The sequence below is a fragment of the Copidosoma floridanum genome, unplaced genomic scaffold (genome assembly GCF_036245765.1).
Source record: "Copidosoma floridanum isolate Cflo_tuat_1 unplaced genomic scaffold, Cflo_Japanese_pri ptg000013l, whole genome shotgun sequence".
NCBI classification, from domain to species: domain Eukaryota; kingdom Metazoa; phylum Arthropoda; class Insecta; order Hymenoptera; family Encyrtidae; genus Copidosoma; species Copidosoma floridanum.
Genome location: NW_028321890.1, coordinates 10,305,869 through 10,332,163, shown reverse-complemented (window position 1 = coordinate 10,332,163; position 26,295 = coordinate 10,305,869). Strand labels below are relative to the sequence as shown.

The 26,295-nt window shown below is 34.3% G+C and overlaps 3 protein-coding genes across 5 annotated transcripts in view; 1 reads left to right on the top strand and 2 right to left on the bottom strand.

The window, feature by feature from the left end:
• angel (protein) overlaps window positions 1-25,646 on the bottom strand; it is an 80,147-nt gene extending 54,501 nt beyond the window's left edge. Inside the window, exon 1 of the mRNA XM_089591471.1 lies at window positions 25,620-25,646. Coding sequence (XP_089447597.1) covers window positions 25,620-25,640 — 21 coding nt within the window. The 5' untranslated portion in view covers window positions 25,641-25,646. The remainder of the gene's footprint in view (window positions 1-25,619) is intronic.
• Window positions 1-25,707, bottom strand: part of LOC106641640 (ectonucleoside triphosphate diphosphohydrolase 5) — a 39,952-nt gene extending 14,245 nt beyond the window's left edge. The window contains exon 1 of one of the 2 annotated variants that reach the window (XM_089591473.1): window positions 25,620-25,707. In XM_089591473.1, the coding sequence (XP_089447599.1) occupies window positions 25,620-25,640 (21 nt within the window). In that variant the 5' untranslated portion in view covers window positions 25,641-25,707. Of the gene's footprint in view, window positions 1-3,534; window positions 3,955-25,619 lie in introns of those variants that run through there. The other variant, XM_014356133.3, reaches the window with a different exon arrangement.
• On the top strand, window positions 3,713-25,571 carry LOC106641641 (mitochondrial 2-oxodicarboxylate carrier). 2 transcript variants are annotated; one of them, XM_089591476.1, is made up of 7 exons: window positions 3,713-3,956; window positions 23,748-24,218; window positions 24,448-24,554; window positions 24,627-24,689; window positions 24,797-25,096; window positions 25,155-25,297; window positions 25,373-25,571. In XM_089591476.1, the coding sequence occupies exons 2-7, from the start codon at window positions 24,035-24,037 to the stop codon at window positions 25,488-25,490; spliced, it is 915 nt and encodes a 304-aa protein (XP_089447602.1). In that variant the 5' UTR covers window positions 3,713-3,956; window positions 23,748-24,034; the 3' UTR covers window positions 25,491-25,571. The 2 variants fall into 2 exon arrangements, with proteins under 2 accessions (XP_089447602.1, XP_089447603.1); XM_089591477.1 differs by lacking the exon at window positions 3,713-3,956 and adding an exon at window positions 23,537-23,604.
• Window positions 25,708-26,295: the final 588 nt, after the last annotated feature.

Below are 26,295 nucleotides of genomic sequence, written 5' to 3'. Positions count from 1 at the left end.
TAGCGTGGGCGACTATTTAAATTTCAATTTTTATGTCGCAATGAGAGTAAGTCCTTAGGGGTAAGCGTCACTCTCAATATTATTATTGTTTATTGGTTATTTTATGAGTTGTTAGTAGTGATGTAAATAAAAGATATTCATTACAGGAAAAAACCTTTCGGTAAAAAACCTGTTTTATTGTTCGTGTTAATATACAAGAATGTGATACAGTCGTTAATAATAACCGATACAGCGATCGTTCTTGTGAGTATGTATGTGAATATGTGTATGTTGCATGAGGTGAAAATGTACCTTAAAGTCGTGAGCTTCGAAAGCTTCCCAAGGGGGAGAGTCTGGTTATGCGAGCTGGCGCTCGGCTTTCTCGGGTCTGTTGGCCAGGCAGGACCGCATTTTCGTCGCCACGAAATAATTTGAGTCTCGCGGGGAGACGATGTTGAAGTGTAGTGAGCACCCTCGTTTGATCTCGTTGGGAGACGGTAGAAACTTTTTCGTCGATGACGATGAGACGTCGAAGGAAAAAATATAACGATCCAAAGCTCTAGGTTAGATTGCTAATATCGTGACACGTCCGTTCTGTTCCAAAGCCCCAAGGAAAGTGAAATTTAACGCGCAAAAAAACAAAAGTCTCGCAAGCCACCGATAGTTATTTTTTATTAGCGACATATGATGATGAAGAAAATAAGACGCGTGTTTTGTTAAACATTTGCCGATCTTCAAAATTCGAACATTTATACTGACCTATGAAACAGAATGTGCTGTCCAGGATTCTACAAAATAACCTCAGAAATAGTTGATAGGAGTTTGCGTGATCCGTGTAATACAAATATACATTTCAGAAAAAAATAAACTTTGTCAGAAGAAAATTTTGGCCAAATGCTGCCTGCCTATTATAAAAAACAATAATAGAAGAATGTTGATACCGGAGACAATGAAATCATCATATTTATGTAAATTTTCCTACATTTAAAAACTATCTATAATTAATCGTATATAATTGTTCGTTAGATGAATATAAATTTTGCTAAATTGCTACTAGAGAGTAAGAAAGGAAAAATTAAAATATTCAAAATTCTTAGAAGTAGGAAAACTAATAACACTATTTGTCATTAAAAAGTCATACCTACTAACTTTTCATAATATATAATAGTGATTTCCTAAATAACGAAATTTTGAAACAACTAAACAAGAATGTCAATTAACTATACTAAGTATAGATTGTGAAACTTACAAAACTAATATGCCTGACCGTAAAATTTACATCAATTTTTCCTTTTAAGTTTGATATAGTATTTGTAAAGGTCTCTACCCTATGAACTTCATTCAAAAGTTGAAGCAATAGTTATGTTGATAAGAAATTAAATATACTTAACGGTTTGTGCAACGGTACAAATTACAAATTTATTTCAGTATAATATTAAAGCAGAAACAATAACTGAATGAAAACTGAAACATAAAGTTACATACCAAAAATAACGTTAAATACAGGTGATTCATCACCCTCACCTTTTATAGCGTACATAAAGCCATTTCTTTTAGTTTTAGCATTTACCATAATAAGTAATAAATTACAAGGACAAAGTTTTGACAATGTTAGTTTATATTTAAAAAACCTTCATTTACCCACGGACCATTCTATGTAGTGTCAATACTATGCAAAACTAAAAATAGTGTATGTACATAAATTAAAGATCATGAAACTTATGAAATGAAAAATATTATGTGGAAAGGCGGTTTTATTAAAATGTAAATAAAAAATATTCATTGTTGGTGAATATTTAATACCTAAGCTAAAAACATCAATTTAAGTATTATATTGTGGAAATTTTTTTTTAAATGACTGATTAAAACAGTATAAAAATCGTGTACTTCTTTGTTTTAAATTCACAAGTATGAAGCTATTTGCCTCAAGGGTGGCGAGAAAAAAATAGATAAAATTTATATTAATAATTATTCAGCTGAAGGGAATTATTTTAGAATTGAAAGAAATCATAAAATTAATTTTAGTAGTTTGAATAAAAATTTAAAATACTGAATATAAGGTAAAAGAGGTAGAGGAGTAGAGGAAATCCTTCAAATGTTATTATAAGTATCCATTGCATATTATAACATTTTCAGTTTATATATCTTTTAAGAAATGAAATAAAGTCGATCTTTTTTCCTACACAGAGAAAAAAACGATAATTTTTACCGTGATTGTCCTTACAAAAATTACCGTGCAGACGGTAATCGTGGGACAAAGCGACATCTTGGGACTTTTTGACCTAACTTAGTCAGATTTTACCGAGCTGACTGTAAAAATCGTTGGGTGCCCAAAAAAATTTACCCCCACTGCTCTTATATACAGATTTTTTTTACTTTATATTATAGTGCTTTACGTCCGCAGCCTAAGCACAAAGTTTACTCTTTCTCTCTATTTTTTTTTTTTTTTTTTTTTTTTTTTTTATATTGTAGTGCTCTACGTCCGGCTCCTTTTTAATAAGGGCACTACTGAGGGCACTTAGCACTTGGGAAAGGGACAAGGAAAGGGATGGGAGGCCTCCCATTACAGGAGGGGGGCAGGGGTAAATTAGGCAATTTTTGCTGCGAGAAGGTCGCCTAAACCCTTCTCGAGGAGCATTGCATGGTGAAAAAACACGTGTGAAAATTCACAGAGGCACTTGCCCGAAAAAGTCGCACTATGGCCGAGAATCGAACCACGGTCTCTCGCGTGCCAATCCACGACCTAGCCGACTGAGCCACCGCACTCTCTCTTATACATAGATGTATATAGATAGATTATTGCATTGTAGCATCATTTGTTCAACTCGTCCGTACTCGGAGATAAAATCATGAAATGATTTGAAAAAAAATTACACACGTTCCTCATAGTGTCTATGTAACAATAGTATCCATCCGATAATCAAAAACATTATTCATTAACATAACAAGGCCCAAAAACTGTTAGCTTATTTTTGTCGCGAACAATGCGAAAAACATCTAGGAAAAATAAAAAACCCATTTTGAGTGTTTGTCCATTCCGGGCCTGGAAATACGCCGGATCTCGTAGAATGACCCACATTTATTCAATGATGTAATTAATATTCCCATTTTTTCGAAATGAGTGATTATTTATATATTTCACTGTCACGTACAATGTACCTGATTCACCATGACTCAGCAGTACTATTATAATTGTATGCATACATATGCTAGGTACGAATATTCAAAAATTTATAATCAGCTTAACTGCATTGTTAATTAAAGCTTGTGGGTATTTATGTGGAGCGCATAATCAACTATATTCACAGCCATTAGATAATAGACGACGGACATGTCAAACGGTGCAATTTTATAAATAACTATGATAGCATGCACTGTAAAAGCACTCTTGCTACCGTAGATTGGGCTTTTAGTTTTAGAGCATGACAAAAAAAAAAAAAAAAAGCAAGTAAATTTTGTAAAGCATCGTCATGTACGCGCGCTTTTCTTATGCATCATCAATATAATACAATACAGCATATATAATGAAGCATGTATGTCACGAGACAACCTCACCTGCCTCTTCCTGGGGACATCCATGGTCTTGTACACGCTGAAGCTGACACTCTATAGTTTTTCTCCTTCTTTGGGTGTACTTTTGACTTGGTGTTACAGCAAGACGAACAGACAGATACTCTGCACTCCGGCGCACTGTTCGGCTAAGTAGGTACTAATGTATAGGTAAAGCTGACGCGTCATACTGATAATTTCGATAATTGAGCGCTATCGCAGAGCTCGCTGTAAGTACGGTACGAAGCTCAATCAAAAGCACCCACTGAATTTTTTGGCTCAGCTCCTTCTTCTCTGTACTACCGTTGATAGTTGTCTTCGAAGAAATTAAGACCATCCGTGAAATATCCTTCAAGTGTTAAATAAGGAGAGTGAGTTTAAAGTTTCTTCGCGACTTATTCTAAGGAAGAGATAAACCGAGATACTTGGTAAGATACACACACACACACACACACACACACACACATATATATATATATATATATATATATATATATATATGATGTAATACAAAAGATCAAGGTCCCGATATCAAGCTTATATGTTGGTCAACTGTTCCTTTATATTTCTCTCTTTTGCCTTTTTCCCCTTCTCCAGTCGTTTCTCATGTTTCAATGCACACACCTATGCAGAATGTAAGTGTGTGCTATACACGAATGCTTTAAAAGTGTTTCATCTGAACTTAGCAATTATTTGAAATAGTATACAACTGAATTGAATGATACTCGACTAAGCGAAAATTATTTTGATTAATGCAGATCTCAAGGCTTGGTTTTTTTTATTAACAATTACATTCTGTGCAATCAGTAATATATCAAATAATCGATAAACTAAGGAATTTAGAAATAAGCCAATTTACATAAAATTTTAGGTAAAACCAAGTTGAAACCAAATCGTTTGTTTAAAAACATTCTTGGCAGATTATCGACGTTGACATATACCAAAGACTTCACCTTTTTTACAACGTGACTATTATAAATGCATGACCGAACGTCAGAATAAGATGCATGTTTTATTTTCCATTTTTCTTAATACTGAACAATAACATAAGACGTAAGGCAAGCGCTTTTTAGAACCATCATCATGTAATTTGGACATTTTTTTTAATGTCTTCCAAAATTGGATCATACATATTTTAACATTAATGATAAACACAATAAGGTCATTTATAAATTGAACAAATAAAAACAGATTACACATTGGGTTATAAGGTGTATTTTAATCAACGAAATGTAGATCATTGATAAGATAAACTTTTAATAACAATTTCGTTTTCCGTATAATTTTTTTCAGTGATAAAAAATAATATTCTCTTGTCCTTTAAAAATACTCTCTAAAACATACAATGCAATGACAATTGCAACAATTCTTTTTAATAATACTTAAAACAACATGCATGAATGAGACTTACAAATGTTGCGTAACGCTCCAACAACGTATCTCAGTGTCATTATGAGGCATTTATTTAGATATTTCATGTACGCAAAAAACCCCGTCATGATATCATCATTGTAAGTCAAACAGACGTTTTTCCGAGGTCACTGTGCCCTGCCTACGATTATCCCTACACTTTTGTCTAACCGCACATGCAAACTAGTTCTTGTATATCCACACTTGTATCTGCATCAATGAATAATTTGTTTCTGAATTTAACATGTAAAACACAAATACTCAGTAGTTTCTAAACATGTTTCTCATGTCACACTGCGAAATTGGATACTCATCTTAAATGTGCCGTGTACCTTATTATGTATTACGACTGAAAATTACAAACATTACACGTTTCAAATATTTTTATCATCTCGACCTAAATTAATTAATTAATTTATTTTTTGTACATTTTTTTTTTTAATTTTATCTATTTTTTCAAGAAAAACCCGCGTTTGTTAATTTTTCTTACTATGGGCCTAAAGTGCAACTGCCGCTTTGCGCCTTCGGGTCACACTTTGCGCCCTTGGAATCACTTTGGGCCCACGGGCAGAAAAGTTTTTTGCGCCCTATGGGCCCAAAGTACTTTTTTACCCTAGGTCTCAAAGTGATTTACTGGACGTAAAGTGTGCCCACGGGCGCAAAATTACACTTTGCGCCCTCGGTGAGAAAAACATTATACGCGACTCAGGCACCAACCTACAACAAGCGCGCCCGTCGGGCACTCATGTTTGTACTTTGTGCCCTACTGACGTAATGTACCATTTTTTTTCTTTTCATATTTTTAACATTTAAGTTAACCATGGGCGTGCTGGGTAAAATTAATATTTCTAAAAAAAAGATAAAATTAATAAACCTTTAAAGTGTAGCCTACCATACCCGCACAATATTATATTTTATTTTTATTAAAACTTAAATAGAGATGATTTCTTAAACCTTAAATTTATACGTACTGTTTCTAAGTATCGTACTTACGGTAGTTCATGCCAAAATAAACTTTTTTTACAAAAATATTGGAAATTAATGTATAAGTTACTAACCCTCACACACACATTCGTAGTTAAATTTTTATGTCGATTTAGTGGGCCGTTTTAGAGATATTCAACTTTCAATTTACATAATTTAACACTACATCTTATAAGCAAGTATTTTAAAACTACCTGTTTTTATTAAAAAAACTTTTAGAATTTTCCTACAATAGTTTTAATAGATGACTATAATGCGAGAAACATGACTATGGTATGTATGTTAACAAATCATTAACATGTCACGTGCCATTTTAAAGATATCTAAATTTTTAAATGATTGTCTTTGTTTTTAGTCTATCTATACAGCAGTCAATTCGTTAAAATTATCGACTTTGTTATCACTTTTGTAATCTAAAAGTTTATTAGAGAACTAAGGTATCAACTAACGATAAACAACAACAATCACTTGATAAACTGATGATTAACTGCCACACAAGTGGGTTGAGAAATACTGAGGGGCATGAAACACCTTAACAATGTAAATCTCAAGGAAGTTCAATGAATATAGGGAGGCAAATAGTACAGTAAAACTTAAAATTATGTTTATTTAAAGTATCCGGAAATTGTATAATTACTTTAAATATTTTATATTTTTGTATCTGCATGTTTAACGATAAATTTTGGGAGATAATAAAATAAAGGTTCGATTTGTACTAAAAAAAAGTGTACACAATCATGCGTAACAGATGTTCTGCAAGAGGTACTGATGACGACGTTCACAACAATGATACCAACGACATGGTTTTTGAAAATGAGGCTGACCATAGTGTGTGCAAATAACAGACGGTATTTATTTAAACGAGTATGAAAAAGTTAACAATGCATTACTGTGCTACTGTTTATTTTGCGATGTACTACATATGCGAAACTGCTATGATCATCGAAATTTACGAACTACATTTGTGAGTGCGCGGTGGCTTCGTCGGGTAGATCATGGGTTGGCACGCAGGAGATCGCTGTTCGATTCCCGGCCAGTGCGATTTTTTTGAGCAAGTAACTCTGTGACTTTTACGTGTGCTTTTTCACCACACAATGCTCTTCGCGTATGGGATGGGCAACCTTCACACAGCAAAATTTCTTATTTTTTCCTCAACCTCCCTCCTGGATGTATGACACTATAATATATAAAAAAACTGTATTTTTAACAAACGGTAAATTGGAATTTTGTTTTAAATTGTTATGCGATGTAAATACCTGTACGTATGTTTGCCCGAACTATTCTGCGTTCTTCATCGCTTCGACATTTGTGTTAATTCTTTTGATAAATAAACGGAATTGTATTTATCTGTCTTAATATAATTTTAAACATGGCTCACACTCTCCTTTGCAGGATTTACTTTATATTTTTAGTGTCCCTATGATGACAAATAGGAAGAAAGTTGTTAAATATTCGCTGGAAAAAAGCTGATAAAACGCTAAATTTTTTCATACTTCTGAAGCAGGAAACCATGCTTATTGCAAGCTTCTTGCTGGGAAACCCATTTTCCTCTCAAAAAGCATAACTAAACCTATAGTTTTCCACCAAAATAAACCGAGCCTCAATGAACTAAGTGCGGGGCCGTTTTTTGCATTGCAAATTGCCATGTTATTTATTACGTGCACGTGACTCATGGAGTTGCCCGGGCCCATTATCTAGACATGTGTGAATCCTGTTACATTCCAAAGATCAGAGCAGGCCTTTATGAGCTAATTGATTAAGGTGCCTGTACATGGGCGTCTTAATGTCTTAAGACTGTAAGCCAAACCTATGGCGGGTGATTCAATTCAAACTGACGTTAAATGAATATTGATATAAATTGTTTTAAACAAGATAATAGGCATCCTGTTCATAACAAAACTATGTTATGTGATTGCATTATAATATTGGAAAGATATTTAGCCACCAAAACTAAAAAAAATTTTGCTAACACTGAGTCGTTAAAAAGAGAGGTTATGTTGACAAAATTATTGTATTAACATGAATTGTAGAAACTTTTCATTTGATGCCTTAAAAAACGTTCTAACGTTATAATGTAATCAGGTTACATAGTTTTATGATGAATAAAGTGTCTATTTCCTTGTTTAAAACAAATTATATCGGTATTCAGTTAACATCAGTTGGAATGAATCACCCGCCATAGGTGTGGCTTACAGTCTTAAGACATTAAGACGCCCATGTACAGGCACCTTTATGTGGTCGGCTCCTGGAATACAAACAGATTCTTAGTATTGCACGACAGGGTTAATGACCTCATTATCAACTGTCTAAAAAATACTTTCAGAAAACTCATGTAATATTAAAAATTGTACTGAATTATTACATTGTGATTTGAATCAATATCAATAGTTTACCTAATTTATTGTTAAATGAAATTTTTCTGATTTGAGGAATCGATTATAAGTTTTTTTTGTCAATTCAATGAAAAGTTTTTCATTTGGCTTATCGAGCCCCAAAGACCGTAAATGTATCTCTTATCGAGTCCCTATTATCAATCCCGTTTGAGATGAATATTTATTTACTTAAACTGTTTGTATATGAAGTTGTGAGCATATTTATGAAAATTGATAAGTTTTCTTCGAAACAATAGACACGCTTATCGATTTGTCACATTAAAAATGAATTCAAACGAAAACTCATCGAAGGAGAAATTGAGGTTAGAAGCGTTGCTAAGTATTGCTAATCAAGGGCATCGATTTTAGGGGTACGATACAGATAGTGCATTTATAATCGACTTTGTTGATAATAAAAAATAAAGAAAAAAAAAAATTGTAGTCATATAGTAAAACGTATTACGATATTGTCGTAATATTTATGTAATGTATGTAATCAAGGCAGGGAATTTTTTATAAGATAGTAACATATGCATTTCCTTGTGATTCTCGATAAGAGATCACACGAACACTATAGTTAAATGATGCAACCTCACTTTTTACATGATAGTTACATTAAAGTGTCAGTGATTTTAATCTTAAGAGTTTTGTAGGCTGCATTATTTAATAAATTGATAGAAAAAAAAACAGTTTATACGTATTCATTATTCTCCAGTTAATATTTTTAAAATTATAGCTCAGACCCTCGATAATTGGAACAGGCTGAATAATAGGGTTATCTACCCTATTCCGAGCAAGAACTGTTTCAAATTTCACAAATAGATTTTCTATGTAAATAAATTTTTTATCACCTGAAAAAACATGGAATAACAAATAAATGTTGGAGTTGGCGCGCAAAGCGTGCAGGCGGGCGGAGGTTAACTAAAGTATACGTATGCATAATATATATAGTTTTAAACTCAGCACCTGTTTTAATTTGGGAGTTGGGTAAGTAAAACGGTTTTATTGTGCCCATCTCTTTCACTCTTGAACGTTTGAAAGAGTATGCTGCATAATACATCATGTTGCTGCTCCGTGTAAACATGGCCATATATATTTACCCCACTATCAGATAGACCTTGAACCTCGATAAGCCAATTTCACTGTACGAGATATGTACGTAAATTCTATCTTCCAGTCTAGTAGCACTTACCTATCCGTAAGCTCAGTTCGTGTATCGCTTCTCTATTGTAAGTATTATTAAATTTATTTACAACTTGTCGTACACTCAAAGTGGTTCTTATGGTTAAGAAAGTAAATAATGATTGTTATGAAAATCAAATGACCGATTCTTCATAATACCCTGAGTAAGACTGAAAATTTTTCTAGATTATTTGATTAACCGTCCAGTTTTGTAAATATAATAGTTGGAAGTTAGAGATGGAAACATAGGCTCTAATGTGAAAACTGTAAAATTTAATCCTTATCACTAAATAAATTTTAAACACAATTTACCCATTATACGAGACTTAGCGCGCATATGTGTGGAAAAAGTTAAGTGTATGCATTGCGTGTACATACATATATATGGGTCATTGTAAAAAAACTTGGGCTTGTTACGTCTTTACTCTTTACAAGCAGTTAAATTGTTTAAATTATGTTTATGTAAGAAAATTTGATTCAAAGTAATTGTGTTTTTTTGTATACATACGAAAAATCTCGAATCAGGTATGATTTGCAAGTTTAAACAAAGAATATACTGTTAAAATGTCATTACCGTAATCTGTTGCCGATAAGGATTTCATACTATTGTCTACCTTTATTAAAAAATTTTGTCGATTCTTTTAATTTTTGATATCAAAATATCTTGCATTTAAGTCGAAAATCTTCTTAACTTTATATGAAAAAAAATTCTTAAAATATTTTTCGTCGTACATATTGTCTCTCGAATTGTGTCTCTCTATTTTGTTAATTTCAAACTTCTCGCACAAATTCTTGCAGTACAATCGCTTTTTCAAGTTTAGTGGGATTGCTACTGACCTCATCTACCTTTATTTGTATGGACTTTGTTTAAAAACCTGCAAGGTGGTTGAAAATTTGAAAATCTCTTTTTTGCGACAGTCTTTTTTTCGTGCACTTGAAAAAATATTGAAATCGTTAATTACCGTTACCAGCTGTATCTTGTCGTCAAGATGTACGTACATATTTTAATTGGTAAGAAATCTAATTAGATGGTAAGTACAAATTATAAATGCGAGGAAAACATTTTAAAATAATTATTCAGTGTAAAAATCCATTTTTTAGGACGATTTGTCATTACTGTAACTGTCATTACCATAACCCTCAAAAAAGAATTTTACAGTTAATTATTCAAAAAGATTTCTTTTTTCGCGTAAGTTACAGATTTAGGGATTTAGAATGGTCTTAGTTTTGAGAAAAAATATACAAAGTTCCGTAAAATTAAAAAATTTCAAAGTTAATGAAAAAAAAAAAACAAAAGTGAAAAAAGTGAAACATTCAACTGGTAGGATAAATAAAAAAAGTCACAAAAAATATATAAAATTAGCCAAAAATAGAGAAAAAGTGAAAAAGTGGCGTAATGAACTCAAAGAAAATTCTGAAAAACATCAAAATTATTTTAGTTCTGATAAAGTATGTTATTACCCTAATCACCAAAAATCAGAAATTAACACGTATTCTGAGATGCTTACGTACTTAGGAGGTGCCCCTACTTTTTTCTCTGAGTTTTTACCTTACAAATCATGATAGAGCGAAAAAAAGAGATTATAAGGCTAATTTTGTCTGGGGTCAAAATGAGTCTTTAATCGCCCACGTTTTTTTACAATGGCCCATATACGCATAGGCAGCTTGGAGGTTGACATAGCAATTACTTCTGCTGGATAAGTGCGACGTTTTCACGTTTCTGTTGTCTGTTTTCTGTCTCACTTGCACGAATCACTCTTTCTCTCTCTAGCCGTAGGAATCGCCTTAATAACTACTAACTCTGTAGCTTTAAACGAGTTAATAGTTGGGTGACGTTTGGAATTCGTAGGTATCATTCTTGCAGGTAGTATTTCTACTGTACTTAATTTTGTTACAATTCTTCTTAATACTGTTTTATTAATTATAAAAATATACTGCAAGATCCTTAATGAATTAATTAAAAATATATTAGAGCGGCGTTGGCTCAGTGGTAAGCGTGCTTGTTACTGATACAACGCAGTTCTAGGGGTCGTGGGTTCGATTCCCGGTGAATGCAGATTTTTTCAAAAACTGTTTTTATCGGGAATAGTTCCTATGTAACCCCAGCTGTTTCGGGGCGGGTTTTTCCGTGGGATTTTCCTTCAGAGTAATTCCAGGGTTTTTTCCTTGCCCCACAGGTTTTCGGGCCTGGGTGAATGCGAAACAGTGATAGGGCTATAGGTAGGGATTAGCGGACCCGATGCCAGGCGTCGGGCAGGGATAGCAGGCCTCACCGGCGAGGAGTGGCCCCTGAAACACGGGGCTTCTCTGGGGATGTAGACAGATAGAATTAGCTTTCTGGCCCAGAAAATTCCTATTGGACGGGAAAAAATTTTTTTGTATAGATTGAAGTGACAGGAATTAATAGCAATAAAATTTATAAGTGAATATTGGGCGTTAAGGTACCAAAAAAATGGTAAAAATGGTAAAAACCAGTTTTTCGCTTCTAGAATAAAAACTAAAGCTTAGACAAAAAAAAATTGAATATAACAAATGTGCGCAATAAAAAAACAAAGAGAATGAGCCCCGGTTGAGCAAAATCGGTCCAGTGGATCGCTCGCAAATCGCAAAAAAACACGTTTTTTTGCAAATATTGAAAATTCAATAACTGGCTTTCTGGTAGTGATGGAGAGCTAAAATTTGAATATGATGTCAGTTTTATGGTCCTCTAACTACAGTTGAATTTTCAGATGAAAATATTGCAAACTTTTCGCAAACCGTCGACTTTTGCAAAAAGTGACCTTTTTTAAATCGACTGGGAGGGTATTAAAATTTTCGAAAAACGTTATAATTTCGGTTCCTATGCATTAAGGAAGAGTTGAACTACAAATTTACAAATTTACAGATCGTTTGATAAGGAATAAAGTTGTTTAAATAATGTATAAAGTTCAGGTACTTTTTGCGCGCGCGAGTGGAGAGGGCAGCGGCTGTAGCCCAGTCAACCAAGCTCTGAAATCGAAAATTTTTTGGAAAAATTATATTTGATGTCATACTAGATGTTTTTGAGGTCGCTGATTACGGGAAAAATAGTGAAAAAATTAAAAATCGTACTTATCATTTTCAAAACGGTATTTAAAAATTTTTTTCAGCTCGTATCACGCAAATGGTAAACTATACGGAAAAAAAAATTAATACCTTGTGGGACGAAGCATCTACCGATTTCGTATGTTGATTGTCCCTTCTCGCGTGCAAGATTTTGAGAAAAAAATTTAATTTAATTAGCATCCCCGGAACATAAAAAAATAATTTTTCTTTGTTTTAAAATATGAGGTAGTACATTATTTTTTATTGACAATATCAGCAATAATACACGTGAAAGTTGTAGGATCTGTAGGATATACGCAGTGTGGAATCAATAAATAAAAGCAACGAATACAACATCATCGTGATGAATTATTATAAATTTTGTAGTATGGCATATCATGACGTGATTTGTGTCTCTTAGATGTTACAACATATTTAGTTGAGATACTGTCATCTAAGTCCTGTGACACTTCTTCCTCTTCTTTTTCTTCTTTCACTTTTTCTTCATTCATGTCTTCTTCGTTCTTTTGCTCATTCTCAACTCCTCTCACGAAACTTTCATCTAGTTGCACTACAGTGTCAAAGCTGTCGAAAGCATGTGTATCATCGATTACAGTCGACTGCACAGGTTCTACATTACTACACGTTTCTCCATGACATGAGTAACACAAGTTAGAGCAAAATAATCTATGTTTCCTGCAGCCGCAAGAATTAGACTTGCACCCGCTCACACATCGGCATGAAATCTTTTTAAGAACATCTGCTGGGAGAAGCGCTTCATTTGAGTAAATTGGAATCAACCCGTTGTCTGTCATTTTCCACCCCCAATTTAAGGGATTTATTTTCATTCCAAGCCACTTTTGGACTTGCAAGTACACCCGTAGGCAATGCGATGTTACTCGAGTAGCAGCCGAGAGAAATCTGGTCGTGCAGTCGCCAGTCCCCTCCGTGCGGAGCAACTAGACGCAAGGAGGATGATGTCTGTTGTTGACATTATATATCTCCGATTCCATAGCATGCACACCACCTGTAAATCTTGCACGCAAGAAGGGACAATCAACATACGAAATCGGTAGATGCTTCGTCCCACAAGGTATTAATTTTTTTTTCCGTATAGTTTACCATTTGCGTGATACGAGCTGAAAAAAATTTTTAAATACCGTTTTGAAAATGATAAGTACGATTTTTAATTTTTTCACTATTTTTCCCGTAATCAGCGACCTCAAAAACATCTAGTATGACATCAAATATAATTTTTCCAAAAAATTTTCGATTTCAGAGCTTGGTTGACTGGGCTACAGCCGCTGCCCTCTCCACTCGCGCGCGCAAAAAGTACCTGAACTTTATACATTATTTAAACAACTTTATTCCTTATCAAACGATCTGTAAATTTGTAAATTTGTAGTTCAACTCTTCCTTAATGCATAGGAACCGAAATTATAACGTTTTTCGAAAATTTTAATACCCTCCCAGTCGATTTAAAAAAGGTCACTTTTTGCAAAAGTCGACGGTTTGCGAAAAGTTTGCAATATTTTCATCTGAAAATTCAACTGTAGTTAGAGGACCATAAAACTGACATCATATTCAAATTTTAGCTCTCCATCACTACCAGAAAGCCAGTTATTGAATTTTCAATATTTGCAAAAAAACGTGTTTTTTTGCGATTTGCGAGCGATCCACTGGACCGATTTTGCTCAACCGGGGCTCATTCTCTTTGTTTTTTTATTGCGCACATTTGTTATATTCAATTTTTTTTTTGTCTAAGCTTTAGTTTTTATTCTCGAAGCGAAAAACTGGTTTTTACCATTTTTACCATTTTTTTGGTACCTTAACGCCCAATATTCACTTATAAATTTTATTGCTATTAATTCCTGTCACTTCAATCTATACAAAAAAATTTTTTCCCGTCCAATAGAAATTTTCTGTACTTTTCAAAATTTTTTGGCTAATTCTATCTGTCTAATGCTAATTAGCCTGGATCCGATGCTTCGGCAGAGAGCGCCAGCTTAACCGGTGAGGAATGAACGTCCTGGAATAATGGAGTCTTCTCCGGGGAAAGGCTACACAGAGGTGAGTGGACCCGATGCATCATCGGTGCAGAGAGTGTCAGCTTAACTGGCAAGGTATTCCACCGGAGGTACTCACACTGTGCCCATGGATTCAGGTAGAATGCGAGGAAAAAGGTTTAGAGATGGGTGTGGCAATACACCCCCACACATAGGTGGTGAGTGGGTGGCCCCCGCGACTAGGCCAAGTAGGCTGTTGTGGTGACCTGGTATAAAAAAAAAAATTAAAAATAGATTAAACATCCATACACATCAGGATCGTTACTTCTTCTCTTAAAGGGGTCATAGTATCCCAGAATGAGAATACCGACGACAGCAATTATTCGTTATTGTAGTTGATGCATGGTGTAATAAATACTAGAGGTAGGCTCACGGATGGGCTGTTTATAGCTACCAATCTAATTATAAGGCATCAATTTTCCACTAATTAATGCACAAAATGTACAATTTACTTGTGGCTAGCGACTTCCACGGATAATAAATAAAAGTATAAGAAACTAGGGGTATTCGTCCTCTGCGCTCTACACCCCCCCCCCGCATTTCATCAAGCATAGTTATTTTATTTTTTTTTAAGAATAATCTTATAACTAAAAATTTCACTTTTAATTAGTATAAATTTAAATTTTTGTTCAGTTATTTTTCAAAACCTCATTTTCAGATTTTATCTTTTTTAATTAGACTTGACCAATCGCACAACGAAACAGGCTTCATTACATGACTCATTTTTAAGGACAGGACTTAGTGTAGTTTACATCAACTTTCACTTGGTGGAATTTTTCCAATCATGTATAGGTGTATAAGCTATTTAATATTATTCTTTTCTCTTCCAAAGAAAAAAAATTTTTTTTAGACAACAAGTATATCTAGCTGTATAACAAGCTACATATGATCGCCAAGGCACATGGTGGTACATAAGCGAAGAGACACGAAATTTTCACGGAAATTCTGATGACAGTTCACATTCATGTCTTATCGCAAATTCATACTATCAGTCCTTCCGTGTCAACGTGGTTAAATCTTATGGAAAAAAATGACTTCGAGTAGTAACCACCTTTTGCATCAAAATGAAATTTATAAAAAAAAGGGTTTAAAGCTGGAATGGTAGTCTATTACACGAAGGATTATTCAATCTTATTTTTACAGCAAAGAAAAAAATTGATCATTTCGATACGAAATTTCTCCAGGAATGCGGGGTGTTACGTGAGTTTATTGGTCCGTAAGGTAGTTGTTTCCCAATAATATATAGATCAATCGTATATATAGATATACAATACTAAGGTTGTGTTCAAATATCATTCTGGATTCAAAATATCAGAGAGAAATGTGAATGCCTTTGCGCACACTGATACGTACTTAAACATAAACATCTATCTACTTGTACTCATGTGACAATGTGACATTGCCCCATACGCAATACTTACTTGGTTATCTTTCAAAATTAAACGAAGAGTATTTTTTTATTACTATTACTTTAAAACTATGTGGTAAAAAATTCTCAAAAAATATATGTGTTTCTTTACTGTCTAAGGTAGTTTTCAGTAGTTTTTTAATGATTTATAGATATGCAGTAAGTAGCACTTTTTAAATAATGGGGTTAGGTAGTGTTTGCATCATTGCTCCAATGTTAAAAAAGTGATTTTTTACGGGGATATTTTAATAACGATGTGGTAAATCGGTCTCAAATTTTTTACACATATTTCTCGACGCTTATATTAGTTTTGCTGAAAATTTCGTACTTTTTTAGATACTTTTAATTTAGGAAGCAACTACCTTAAATGAATGAAGCGCGGATTGAAATTTGATCAACTTTATTAGACTCTATTATATCGTCTTCAGGAAAGTTGCGCATGTGCAAGTGTAACTCGAATACCAACCCTTATGGAGATTAACTATATAAAGCAATTGACAGTCAGTTTTTAACTAAAATTTGTGCAGAGCTTCAAAAATGTATAAAAAAGTTAAACAAAGTTTCAACCACTTCGGGTGCTTATAAAATGAGAAACGTTGTAAATTTTACATGCGTTCTTACGGGATATCGTCCACACCGACTCTTATATTCAAAAATTTTTATACAGTTAACAGTCAGATTTGAACAACATTATCCGCTATGTGTAACCACCTGTGCTGCCGCCATCGTGGCCACCTGCAGAAATACAACCTCAACAAAGAGAAAAAATTTTTTTTATCTTTTTTTTTTTTTTTTTTTTTTTTTTAATAAAAATAAATTCCTACTTACGTAGTATATTTATTTTTTAGGCTTTATTGTAAACGAGTACATACAGCCTTGGTACAGTAAGGCACATTTTACATTATAATAGTTACATATTACAAGTAAGCGTTACATATTACATTATTAGTTACACATTATTGGATACACTTTGTAGTTTTTGTTGGTTCGGTGATGATGTCACATAGACCACCTCGAGAGCGAAGGATCTATGTGGTAGGCAATTTTTGCTGCGAGAAGGTCGCCCAAACCCTTCACGAAAAGCATTGCGTGGTGAAAAAGCACATGTGAAAATTCACAGAAGTACTTGCTCGGGGGAGTCGAACTGGCCGGGAAATGAACCCGCAGTCTCCCACGTGCCGACCCACAAACCAGCCGACCAAGCCACCGCGCGCTCTTTTTTTTATCCTAATGATAAGACACGATTTAGCAAAATTGTGCTTTTATTTCATTCAACGTACGTTTCCCTTTATAGAAATATCAATTTAATCGTTCTAATACTGATAAATAATTAATTCGATTTAAATGATGTTGCTCCTACCTCTGCAATACGATTTGGCTTTGTTTACATACATTAGGTCATTTCCGCACGTGGCCGCGAGGGCGGCAGCACAGGCGGTTACACATAGCGGATGGTCAACAGTAAATTAATATCTGCCTAATAATTATGTAAAACAATCACGTCGATTAAGTGCATGTAAAAGTTATTAATGAATAATCTGAAGGGCAAATACAACTCAATATTATATTACGGAATATGCGCGCGCATTTCTAACCTAAAAAAAGGCATAAAGTCAGACCTCTCTTTTGCACTTCCCTCAGCAATTTTAAACAACGCCACCTGCAGGGAAAAAGATGTCGATGCTAACTAGCAAAAATGCACAGCATCTGATAAACAATGATATATTACGAGTGTTTATTTCAACAATCATAAGTATTTAACAACTACAATAAGTTTTTTCAGTCCGAAGTATGTATACCCACATTGATGGCGTCGTATGCAAGCTTTGGCACCCAAGTTAACCCATAGACATAAAAAGATTAGACAGCTTATTGGCTTATTAGCAGTGCGATCAGTAAGGGCTCAGGCACATGGAACCGCGTAAAGCGTAAAGCGTGTCGCGTATCGCTTAAAATTATAGGATCAGGGAAAGTTACGTAAGGTAAGCTTTACGCGAAAAAATTTGTCATCGCGCACATGGGAGTAAAAAATGCGCGCGTAAGTGTTTTTAAACCAATCACAGCGAGTATTTCGTTGGCTTCGCTCATGCTGTCTCGCTCGCACTCATCGCAAAAATAAAGGTAGGCCCGTATTTTTGTACCCATGTGCGCGATGACAAATTTTTTCGCGTATAGCGTAAATAAAGTATGCAAGCTGTTAATACAGTCAGCAGCTAATGTCAACAACAACAATTAAAGTATCAATTGTGTAATTAATCGAATTTCTGACATGAAAAACCAATCGTAAGAACTTTAGGCAAATTGTGGAAAGTCTATACGACCTACGCAATGACCCAATATGGCAAAGAAAAAGTGAAAAGTGTAATGATTAAGCTGTATGAAATGTATTAACGGCTTTCAAATAAAAAGAAAAAAAGAAGTACATACTTGAAAACTTTTTTTTTGACATGTAAGCAGGTTATAATTCACTTGTGTTGAGAACTTCAAAAGCTTTTTTTGTTGACAAGACAGCAGATTGGTCAACTCCCCTCTACTTCACACTTACGCGATACGCGAGGCTTTTATGCCTTGTCAATGTGACCACAAAGTGGCGTATACCTAACCTTCCTTACTTTTATGCGATACGCGATACGCTTTACGCTTTACGCGGTTCTATGTGCCCGAGCTCTAAGGCTCGCGTAAAAAGAGAGAGGAAAGACGAGGGTAGTGAGTGGGGTTGGGGTCGTCAAAGTCTGGGAGTACAGGCAGAAGTAAGCACTGGTACTTCTGTTCCGTCCTCCTACCTATGCCCCTACGATCCCTCTCCGTGAGGGTGCGAGAGAGAAAGACTCACTGTCCTCGTCTTTCCTCTCTTTCTACGCAAGCCTAACTGCCCCAGTCCCAGCTGCTAATAAGCGGTCTATTATTGTCTATATGAGTAACACAGACTTGTGAAGTTGGCGCCCATAAATATTAAACATTAATATTTTGCACCCATTCAGGGCTTGAACGATTCCTTCTTACTTGCGAATTTATCCTCCACTTGAATTTTTATTTGCGGATCAATAGTTTGCGAGATATTTGCAAAATAAAATGTCGAAAATGGGCGCGGCGCTGAAGTATAAAAAACTTTTTTTTAAGTGCTAAAGTGGGTTAAAATCCAATTCTACCTATATGATTCGATTCCTCTTTATTTGCGGATTACGGAGATATATAAATTAATGTAATTAAATGTTACAAAGTTTGTAAATAATAAATTTAATTATTGAGTAAGAGAATCTAGTAACTTTTGTCTAGTGAATTTTGGTCCAGTGCTCCGTTCCTATTGTTTGGTACATGTCGTTTCATTATTCTATTAATTATTAGTTATAAGTTATTCAGCCTTCGGGTCAATACACACACACACACACACATATTTTTCGATGACCATGCAATCTAGTGTAAACCCATTTAATAAACATTTTTTAAAATTAAGTACTTGTCAATGTATTACTGGCGCTTTGTTTGCATAGGCTCCGTTTGTAGTCTGTTAAGGTCACGTGATCATTTATGATAAGTGCGAGTGAGACACTGAGATGGTGAAATCATGCTGTCTTCCTCGCACTTATGATAAATGATCACGTGACCTTAACAGACTTAATAACAAACAGAGCCTCAGGCGAACACAGCCTGTGTCACTTTTATTCGTTTCCACTGGTCGGTAACTTGATCTTCAATTCGCCTGATTAATCTTTTACGCGCGAAATTTTAATGCTTGAGCTGTTTTCTAAAACTTGTTCAAACAAAATTATTACTTGTGTGCTTAGCTGTGTCTTGTAATGATTATAGTTGTACTGCTACTTTTTAGTTGTGTTGTTGTTTGTTTCTTGAATAACAACAAATATTAAAATTTCGCGCGTAATGAATAAATATCAGTCCACAGTGTTTGCCACAATATATTCAAGATATTAGATTCTTAAGATGAAAAATTGGTACCTATTGACGAATAAATTTTTCCTTGAGTTTAAAGTATGTAATGTATGTATGTGTGTGTGTATTGACCCAAAAGCTGAATAACTTATAACTAATAATTAATAGATTCATACCTACTGAAGTTTTCTATTCTGATAAATATTTTGTAGAACCCACTGTACGGAGGAAACGACGTGTACCGAACAATAGGAACGGAGCACTGGACCAAAAGTCACTAGACAAAATTTACTAGATTCTCTCACTCAGTAAGTAAATTCATTATTTACAAACTTTGTGACATTTAATTACATTAATTTACATACCTCCGTAATCCGCAAATGAGGAGGAATCGAATCGTACATGTAGAATTGGATTTTAACCCACTTTAGCACTCAAAACAAAGTTTTTTTACTTCAGCGCCGCGCCCAATTTCGACTTTTTATTTTGCAAATATCTCGCAAACTATTTATCCGCAAATAAAAATTCAAGTGGAGGATAAATCCGAAAGTAAGGAGAAATCATTTAAGCCCTGAATGAGTGCAAAATATTCATATTTAATATTTACGGACACCAACTTTACAAGTCTGAGTTACACTACATGCTCACCATATGCGCTAAAATCGTTTCGCCTATCCTCTATAACCGCCTGCACCCAGCGAATTAGTGCAACTTCAAAAGAGAGCTCGATATGTAGATGAATTACCTGCTCTGAATTCAATAAGCCACAATCAATCCATTAGAGACATACATTTTTATCAATCAATTCTTTTTCTTATTTTTCTAAGCGTTGTTATATTCCATTTTTAATTGGGTGCATACGTAAATTATGTTGTTTATTACTACTTCAAAAATTATTTCTAACCCTGAAGGTTTGTTCCAAAACTCAAATAGGTTAAGTAAACGGCAACGTTGCAATCACCTGACGCCATGATGCAGCAATGGATCTTTAAACATGCAAATACGATACGCATTTTTGTGTGAGGACTTTAGAACGAAAGTGTGTTTAGAGTTTAGAGCAAGGAATTAGTAAATTATGGGAATAAGAGCAAAGAATAAGAAAATAACGAGAATAAGAGGAATAACAGCGGAAATAAGAGGAATAACATATTAATGTATATGGTAGGTTTTTTTTTTATAGCCGGTCCCGGTCAGTCGATCGATCGGTCCAATTCCTTAAGAAGTACATCTTTATAGTTAGTGCAATGATGCGTAATTATAGCATCAGCAAAATAATCGGATTTCCAACCCTTCGTCCATTTAAACTAATGCTTCCCATTCATCGAGAACCGAGATATGGGGCGATGAAAAAAAATTTTTTTCTTGCTTGTTAACCGAACCACACAATTTTTTTTTTTTTTAAATCATTCCGTCGAAAAAAAAATTTTTTTTTTAATAACTCTGTATTTTAAATCAGCCGGTACATTTTGGCTGGAAAAAATTGTGTGATATACGTTAGGTGTAACCTTTCTGTTAACTGTAGTTTGGCTCGGTTAACAATCAAAAAAAAAAAAAAACAATCTCGGTTCTCGCTGAATGGGGAGCATTAGTTTCAATAGACGGAAGGTTGGAAATCGCTTCTGCTGCAATGTTACCAAGTGTCTGTAGTGTATTTAATAATAATAATAATGTAGTGTAATGAAAGGATAATACACGCGTATTCGCTCCGTGCATGACACGCAGCGCCCCCCTCGGTGTCAGAATCGCGCAATACCGTACCCCCGTATGATTAAATCGTAACACTGTCGCTTGTAGGAGAAAGTATTATTTATTGAATAAGACGTACATACTACTATCGCGTGAACATCAGCACCCTAAAAAATAGATATGATTATCCAAACAGGCTTTGAAAGTATAAGTTGCAACATAGTTTTTAATAAAAAAACGCTGAAAAAAGCTAAAAAATTAGTAGAGAGTGGGCACGTTGCCTAATACGTACAGGAATATGTAAATAAAGGAGTCGGTCATCTGATCAATTGCTATGTTGTGAGACAAACATCTGTCAGCTTAAATCCATACTAAGTAGAATTATCTGTAAGTACATTATTGCCTATGCTTGACATATGTAGGTTATGGTAACATATACACAAACTGCCATCAGGACTGTAAAATTTTCATGATAATTTTACTTATAATCAATAATAATAATAAAAAAAATTCCGTAGGTTAGGTACGAACTTTTGTCTCCTAACTGCCCTAATCCACAGCTCCTTCTGTTTTGTTTCATGGGGTCTGCTTGGGAATTTATACAGCACCACCCCCTGCTTTTCTTTCTTGTTACAATTAACAACGCAGCACTGTCTCGTACGCATTTCGTTACTTTGTAAACGTAAACACTGATTCAGATTATACAGCTAGCGGCAGCCTATGTCAACTGCTTGGAGTTCTTGCTCTCACGTATACAACATTACAGATAAGTATGTGTGTTGTGTGCTATATGACAGATGATATTTGATAACCCATTATTTAAAATTTCGGGCGATTTGAAGTACCTAGCAAAATTATTTATCCGTATTACAGACCCGGTTTGGCTAAGTAACATTTTTTTCTGCCTTCGATTTCTCAACTAATTACTTTAAATGAAATAATATCTTTTCTCATATAAGACAACGCTTACTGTACGATTCATGGGGGTACGGGTTTGCCAACTTTGCTCACCTACAGCGCTGCAGTCGTTTTTTTCTATCCCCTCCAACCTGATGCACGGAGCGAATAACAGAATACATATAATGTCTTTATTACTGAACGTACAAAGAGTGGCGGAGGAGCTACGGCATGACTATCATCGTACCATAGAGGTATAATTATTATACCTCTATGCATCGTACTCCAATGCCGTACTCAGACTGACTCTATTGTAGCGATGGTACATACTTCGGTACATATGGTAATCTAAAGACGCATAGACACTCGGTCGCCTGCTTCTACGCACAGATGGCAGCGTTGTCCCCATGCTACGCTATAATATCCCAACACTGTCTTATTCCCTTATTCCTCGCTCTCATCGCATTTGCGTGTAAAGGTCCATACATACAGCAAGTTGCCGTAACGGCAACGCACAACGCGCACAAGTGCAGCATTAAGTAATATATCTATAGATACACAACGCTCAAGAGAGTCAAGGGCGCACATGCACAATTGCACACTTGCATTGTACATTGTACACAAACACAAACATAATTCATTACTTTTGCATGCCTGAAATAAAGGAGCTGTTCACATAGACATTTTTTGCTTAATTCAATGTGAACGTTCATATTGAAAAGGGGATTCCACTGTTCCGCTAAACTCAAATTAAGTGAACAGACTGAACAGACCTATACCTCTTTTTCCATCAGGCAACAAAGCCTATGGTCGCAACTATGATGACTGACAGAGAACACAGTATAGGTCTGCTCAGTCTGTTCACTCAATTTGAGTTTAGCGGAGCAGTGGAACCCCCTTTTCAATATGAACGTTCACATTGAATTAAGCAAAAAATGTCTATGTGAACAGCTCCAAATAGAAAAAAAATTGTCATAACTTCTTACTACTTATAGAGTTGAATATAAAAAAATTTCCATGCTAGATTTTAATGATAACTTAATAAACATAAAACTGCGACTTAAACTTAAACTGTTTAACGAAAAATTTTACAGAATATCAATGGTTTAGGAAATTAGCGGTAATTTTCGAAAATACAATAACATATATATATATATACGTGTGTGTACATTTAAATATATATATGTATATATATAAATACATCATTTTAAAAAATATGTGGGCAATTTATTAAAAAAAAAAGAATTAATCAATTTTTTTTAGGTTTAGGCAACTCAAATTCGGAAGAGGATAAAATTTCCTAATGATACTACTAGGAAAAACAAAAGAAAAAAAAGGCAACAACGAAAATGAAAAACATTCTGCAGTAGAGAAAGAAGTTTAAAGAAATGATTGAATGTTGAGACCTTTAGAAAACAAGTAGTTTGAAATTGGTGAATAGATGTTTGACTGCTTAAGTTTGAAACATAACAAGTTGCTCAACTACAAACAAAAATTAGCCTGAACTAATGAAATTTAACAATCAGTTCGGAATCAAATAATAATCAACAATGGCCAATAAAGAAGCACAACCGTCGAAAAAGAGGAGTTGGGCGAAAGAAGCCGCTATTCAAATCGGATCTGGAGGATCCGCTGGCTTTGTCGAAGTTAGCATAATGCATCCAATGGATTTGGTAAAAACGCGCTTGCAGTTGCAAGTAAAAACAAAAGGATCAGACCCGACGTACTACACAGGTTTGACTACATTTTTATAGTTTTACACTTTTAAAACTTGATGTTTTTATTGAGCGCACAATTGCAGTTCTAAACTCCATGACTTTATCAAAATTTTTCAAGACTCACCCAATGTATTTATCTTTAAAGTATTGAAACCCTTTTGTTTAATAACATTAGTAGAAAAGGTGTTTTTTTGTTACCGTAGAATTACCATTAATAACTAGCAATAAGAAAATTAATATTTCAGGAATTGGGGATTGTTTGAAAAAAATGTATAGAAATGAAGGCTTTTTTTCCTATTGGAAAGGCATTGTACCACCAATCCTAGTTGAAACACCAAAAAGGGCAGTTAAGGTGAAAATTAGCAATCTAGATTTGTAAATTTACTCATTTGATACTGTGAGAATTAAGTCTATTAAATTTTAGTTTTTCACGTTCGAACAATATAAACAATTGTTTTTATTTGGTGCAAGTGCACCAACACCATTGGTAAGTCTTGTGAAACGAAAGGAGACTCAACCTCTAACATTTATAATTCTCAGTGGAAACTAAATCCAAAATTTGGAAAATGTTGATTATGTTCAACGTCGTTATAGACATTTTCATGCGCTGGCTTGTGTGCTGGATTCACAGAAGGCTTTTTAGTTAATCCTTTTGAAGTCATCAAAGTACAACTTCAATCTAATCGCAAGCATGTGAAAGATAGCCCATCTACAATGGCTATTACAAAAGAAATCATCCGAAAACACGGCTTTGGACTTAATGGTTTGAATAAAGGCCTTACCGCTACTCTTTTAAGAAATGGCATCTTTAACGGCTTCTATTTCGGCTTCTACCATTCCGTAAAGTCTTCTGTGCCATCAAATCCAAATTCTACATATGAATTTCTCACAAAGGTAGTAATTGATAATTTTATAACTAAGTAAACTTTAACAGTGTGAGATTTTACAACAGGTAGCCATTGGATTTTGTTCTGGAAGTTTTGCATCCTGCCTTAATATTCCTTTTGATGTTGCTAAGAGTAGAATTCAAGGGCCTGAAGGACACAAATATAAGGGAACTTTGCGCACCATAGCAATTGTTTATAAAGCAGAGGGGTATGCACAAAACATTTAAATCAAATTGAAATAAAGTTTTTAACTATTCTGATTAAGCATATATTTTCGTTACAGATTTAGAGCTTTGTACAAAGGTCTTTTGCCAAAAGTAGTAAGACTTGGTCCTGGAGGTGCCATTATGCTTGTGGTTTATGACTATATGCATGAATATCTTGTATCAGTTTTAAACTGATGTAATAACTAATTTTAAGAGCAATGTAACAATTACCAGATGCTTCTATTATTTATCAAGAATAAATTTTATTTACTTTAACACGTTGCAATGTATATAATTATAAACAACAAAAATTTAAGTACTTACAATTAAGGGAGAGTATTCCATATTTTTGTACAGATGTCTGGTAGCTAATCATCTAATACAGAGTCTAACCACTTTTCTAGATCTATTGATTTGACTGGTTTCCTTTCTGCAGAATTTGTAGCAACGACTTTTGTTTCTTGTTCATAAATTATAAGGATTTAAGTTTTTTGTTCATAAAAATTACTGTTTAAAATCCTCAAAATAGTAATTAAAACATCGATGACTTTCCATACCTTTTTTTAAAAAAACTGAACCAGTGTATACTGGTTCTCTCAATGACAGCAGAAAATCCAATTCTTTTTCTTCATCATCTGCACCATCACATAATTTTTCATCTTTTACAACTTTTTTCAAAATACTGTTGACTATTTTGGAATTTGAGACCGATTTTGGTAAATTTTCATTGCCTTCGATGTTTTTTGTATCAACGGCAACATCTGAGGCTATTTGAACGTTCTACGCTCGCGAAATCATAAGTAAATCAAAACTTATTTCAGTTGGCATACGAATTTTATGTAATTATGAAATAATTTAAAAGTCTCACGTACATCTAGTTCTTTGTCGAACCAATTTTTTTCACTCTGCTTGTGACTACTTGTTTTGATCAACGATGAGAAATCCTCCAAGTCACTAGATTCATCTGATTCAGACTCTGGAAACCATCCGTCCTTGGGTA

Excerpts from the sequence above, each read along its gene's own strand:
- LOC106641641 (XM_089591476.1), top strand. The coding sequence starts at position 24,035 with ATGGCCAATAAAGAAGCACAACCGTCGAAAAAGAGGAGTTGGGCGAAA. Across the intron at positions 24,555-24,626 it reads CACCAAAAAGGGCAGTTAAG|TTTTTCACGTTCGAACAATA; the intron begins GTGAAAATTAGC and ends ATTAAATTTTAG. Across the intron at positions 25,097-25,154 it reads CATATGAATTTCTCACAAAG|GTAGCCATTGGATTTTGTTC; the intron begins GTAGTAATTGAT and ends ATTTTACAACAG.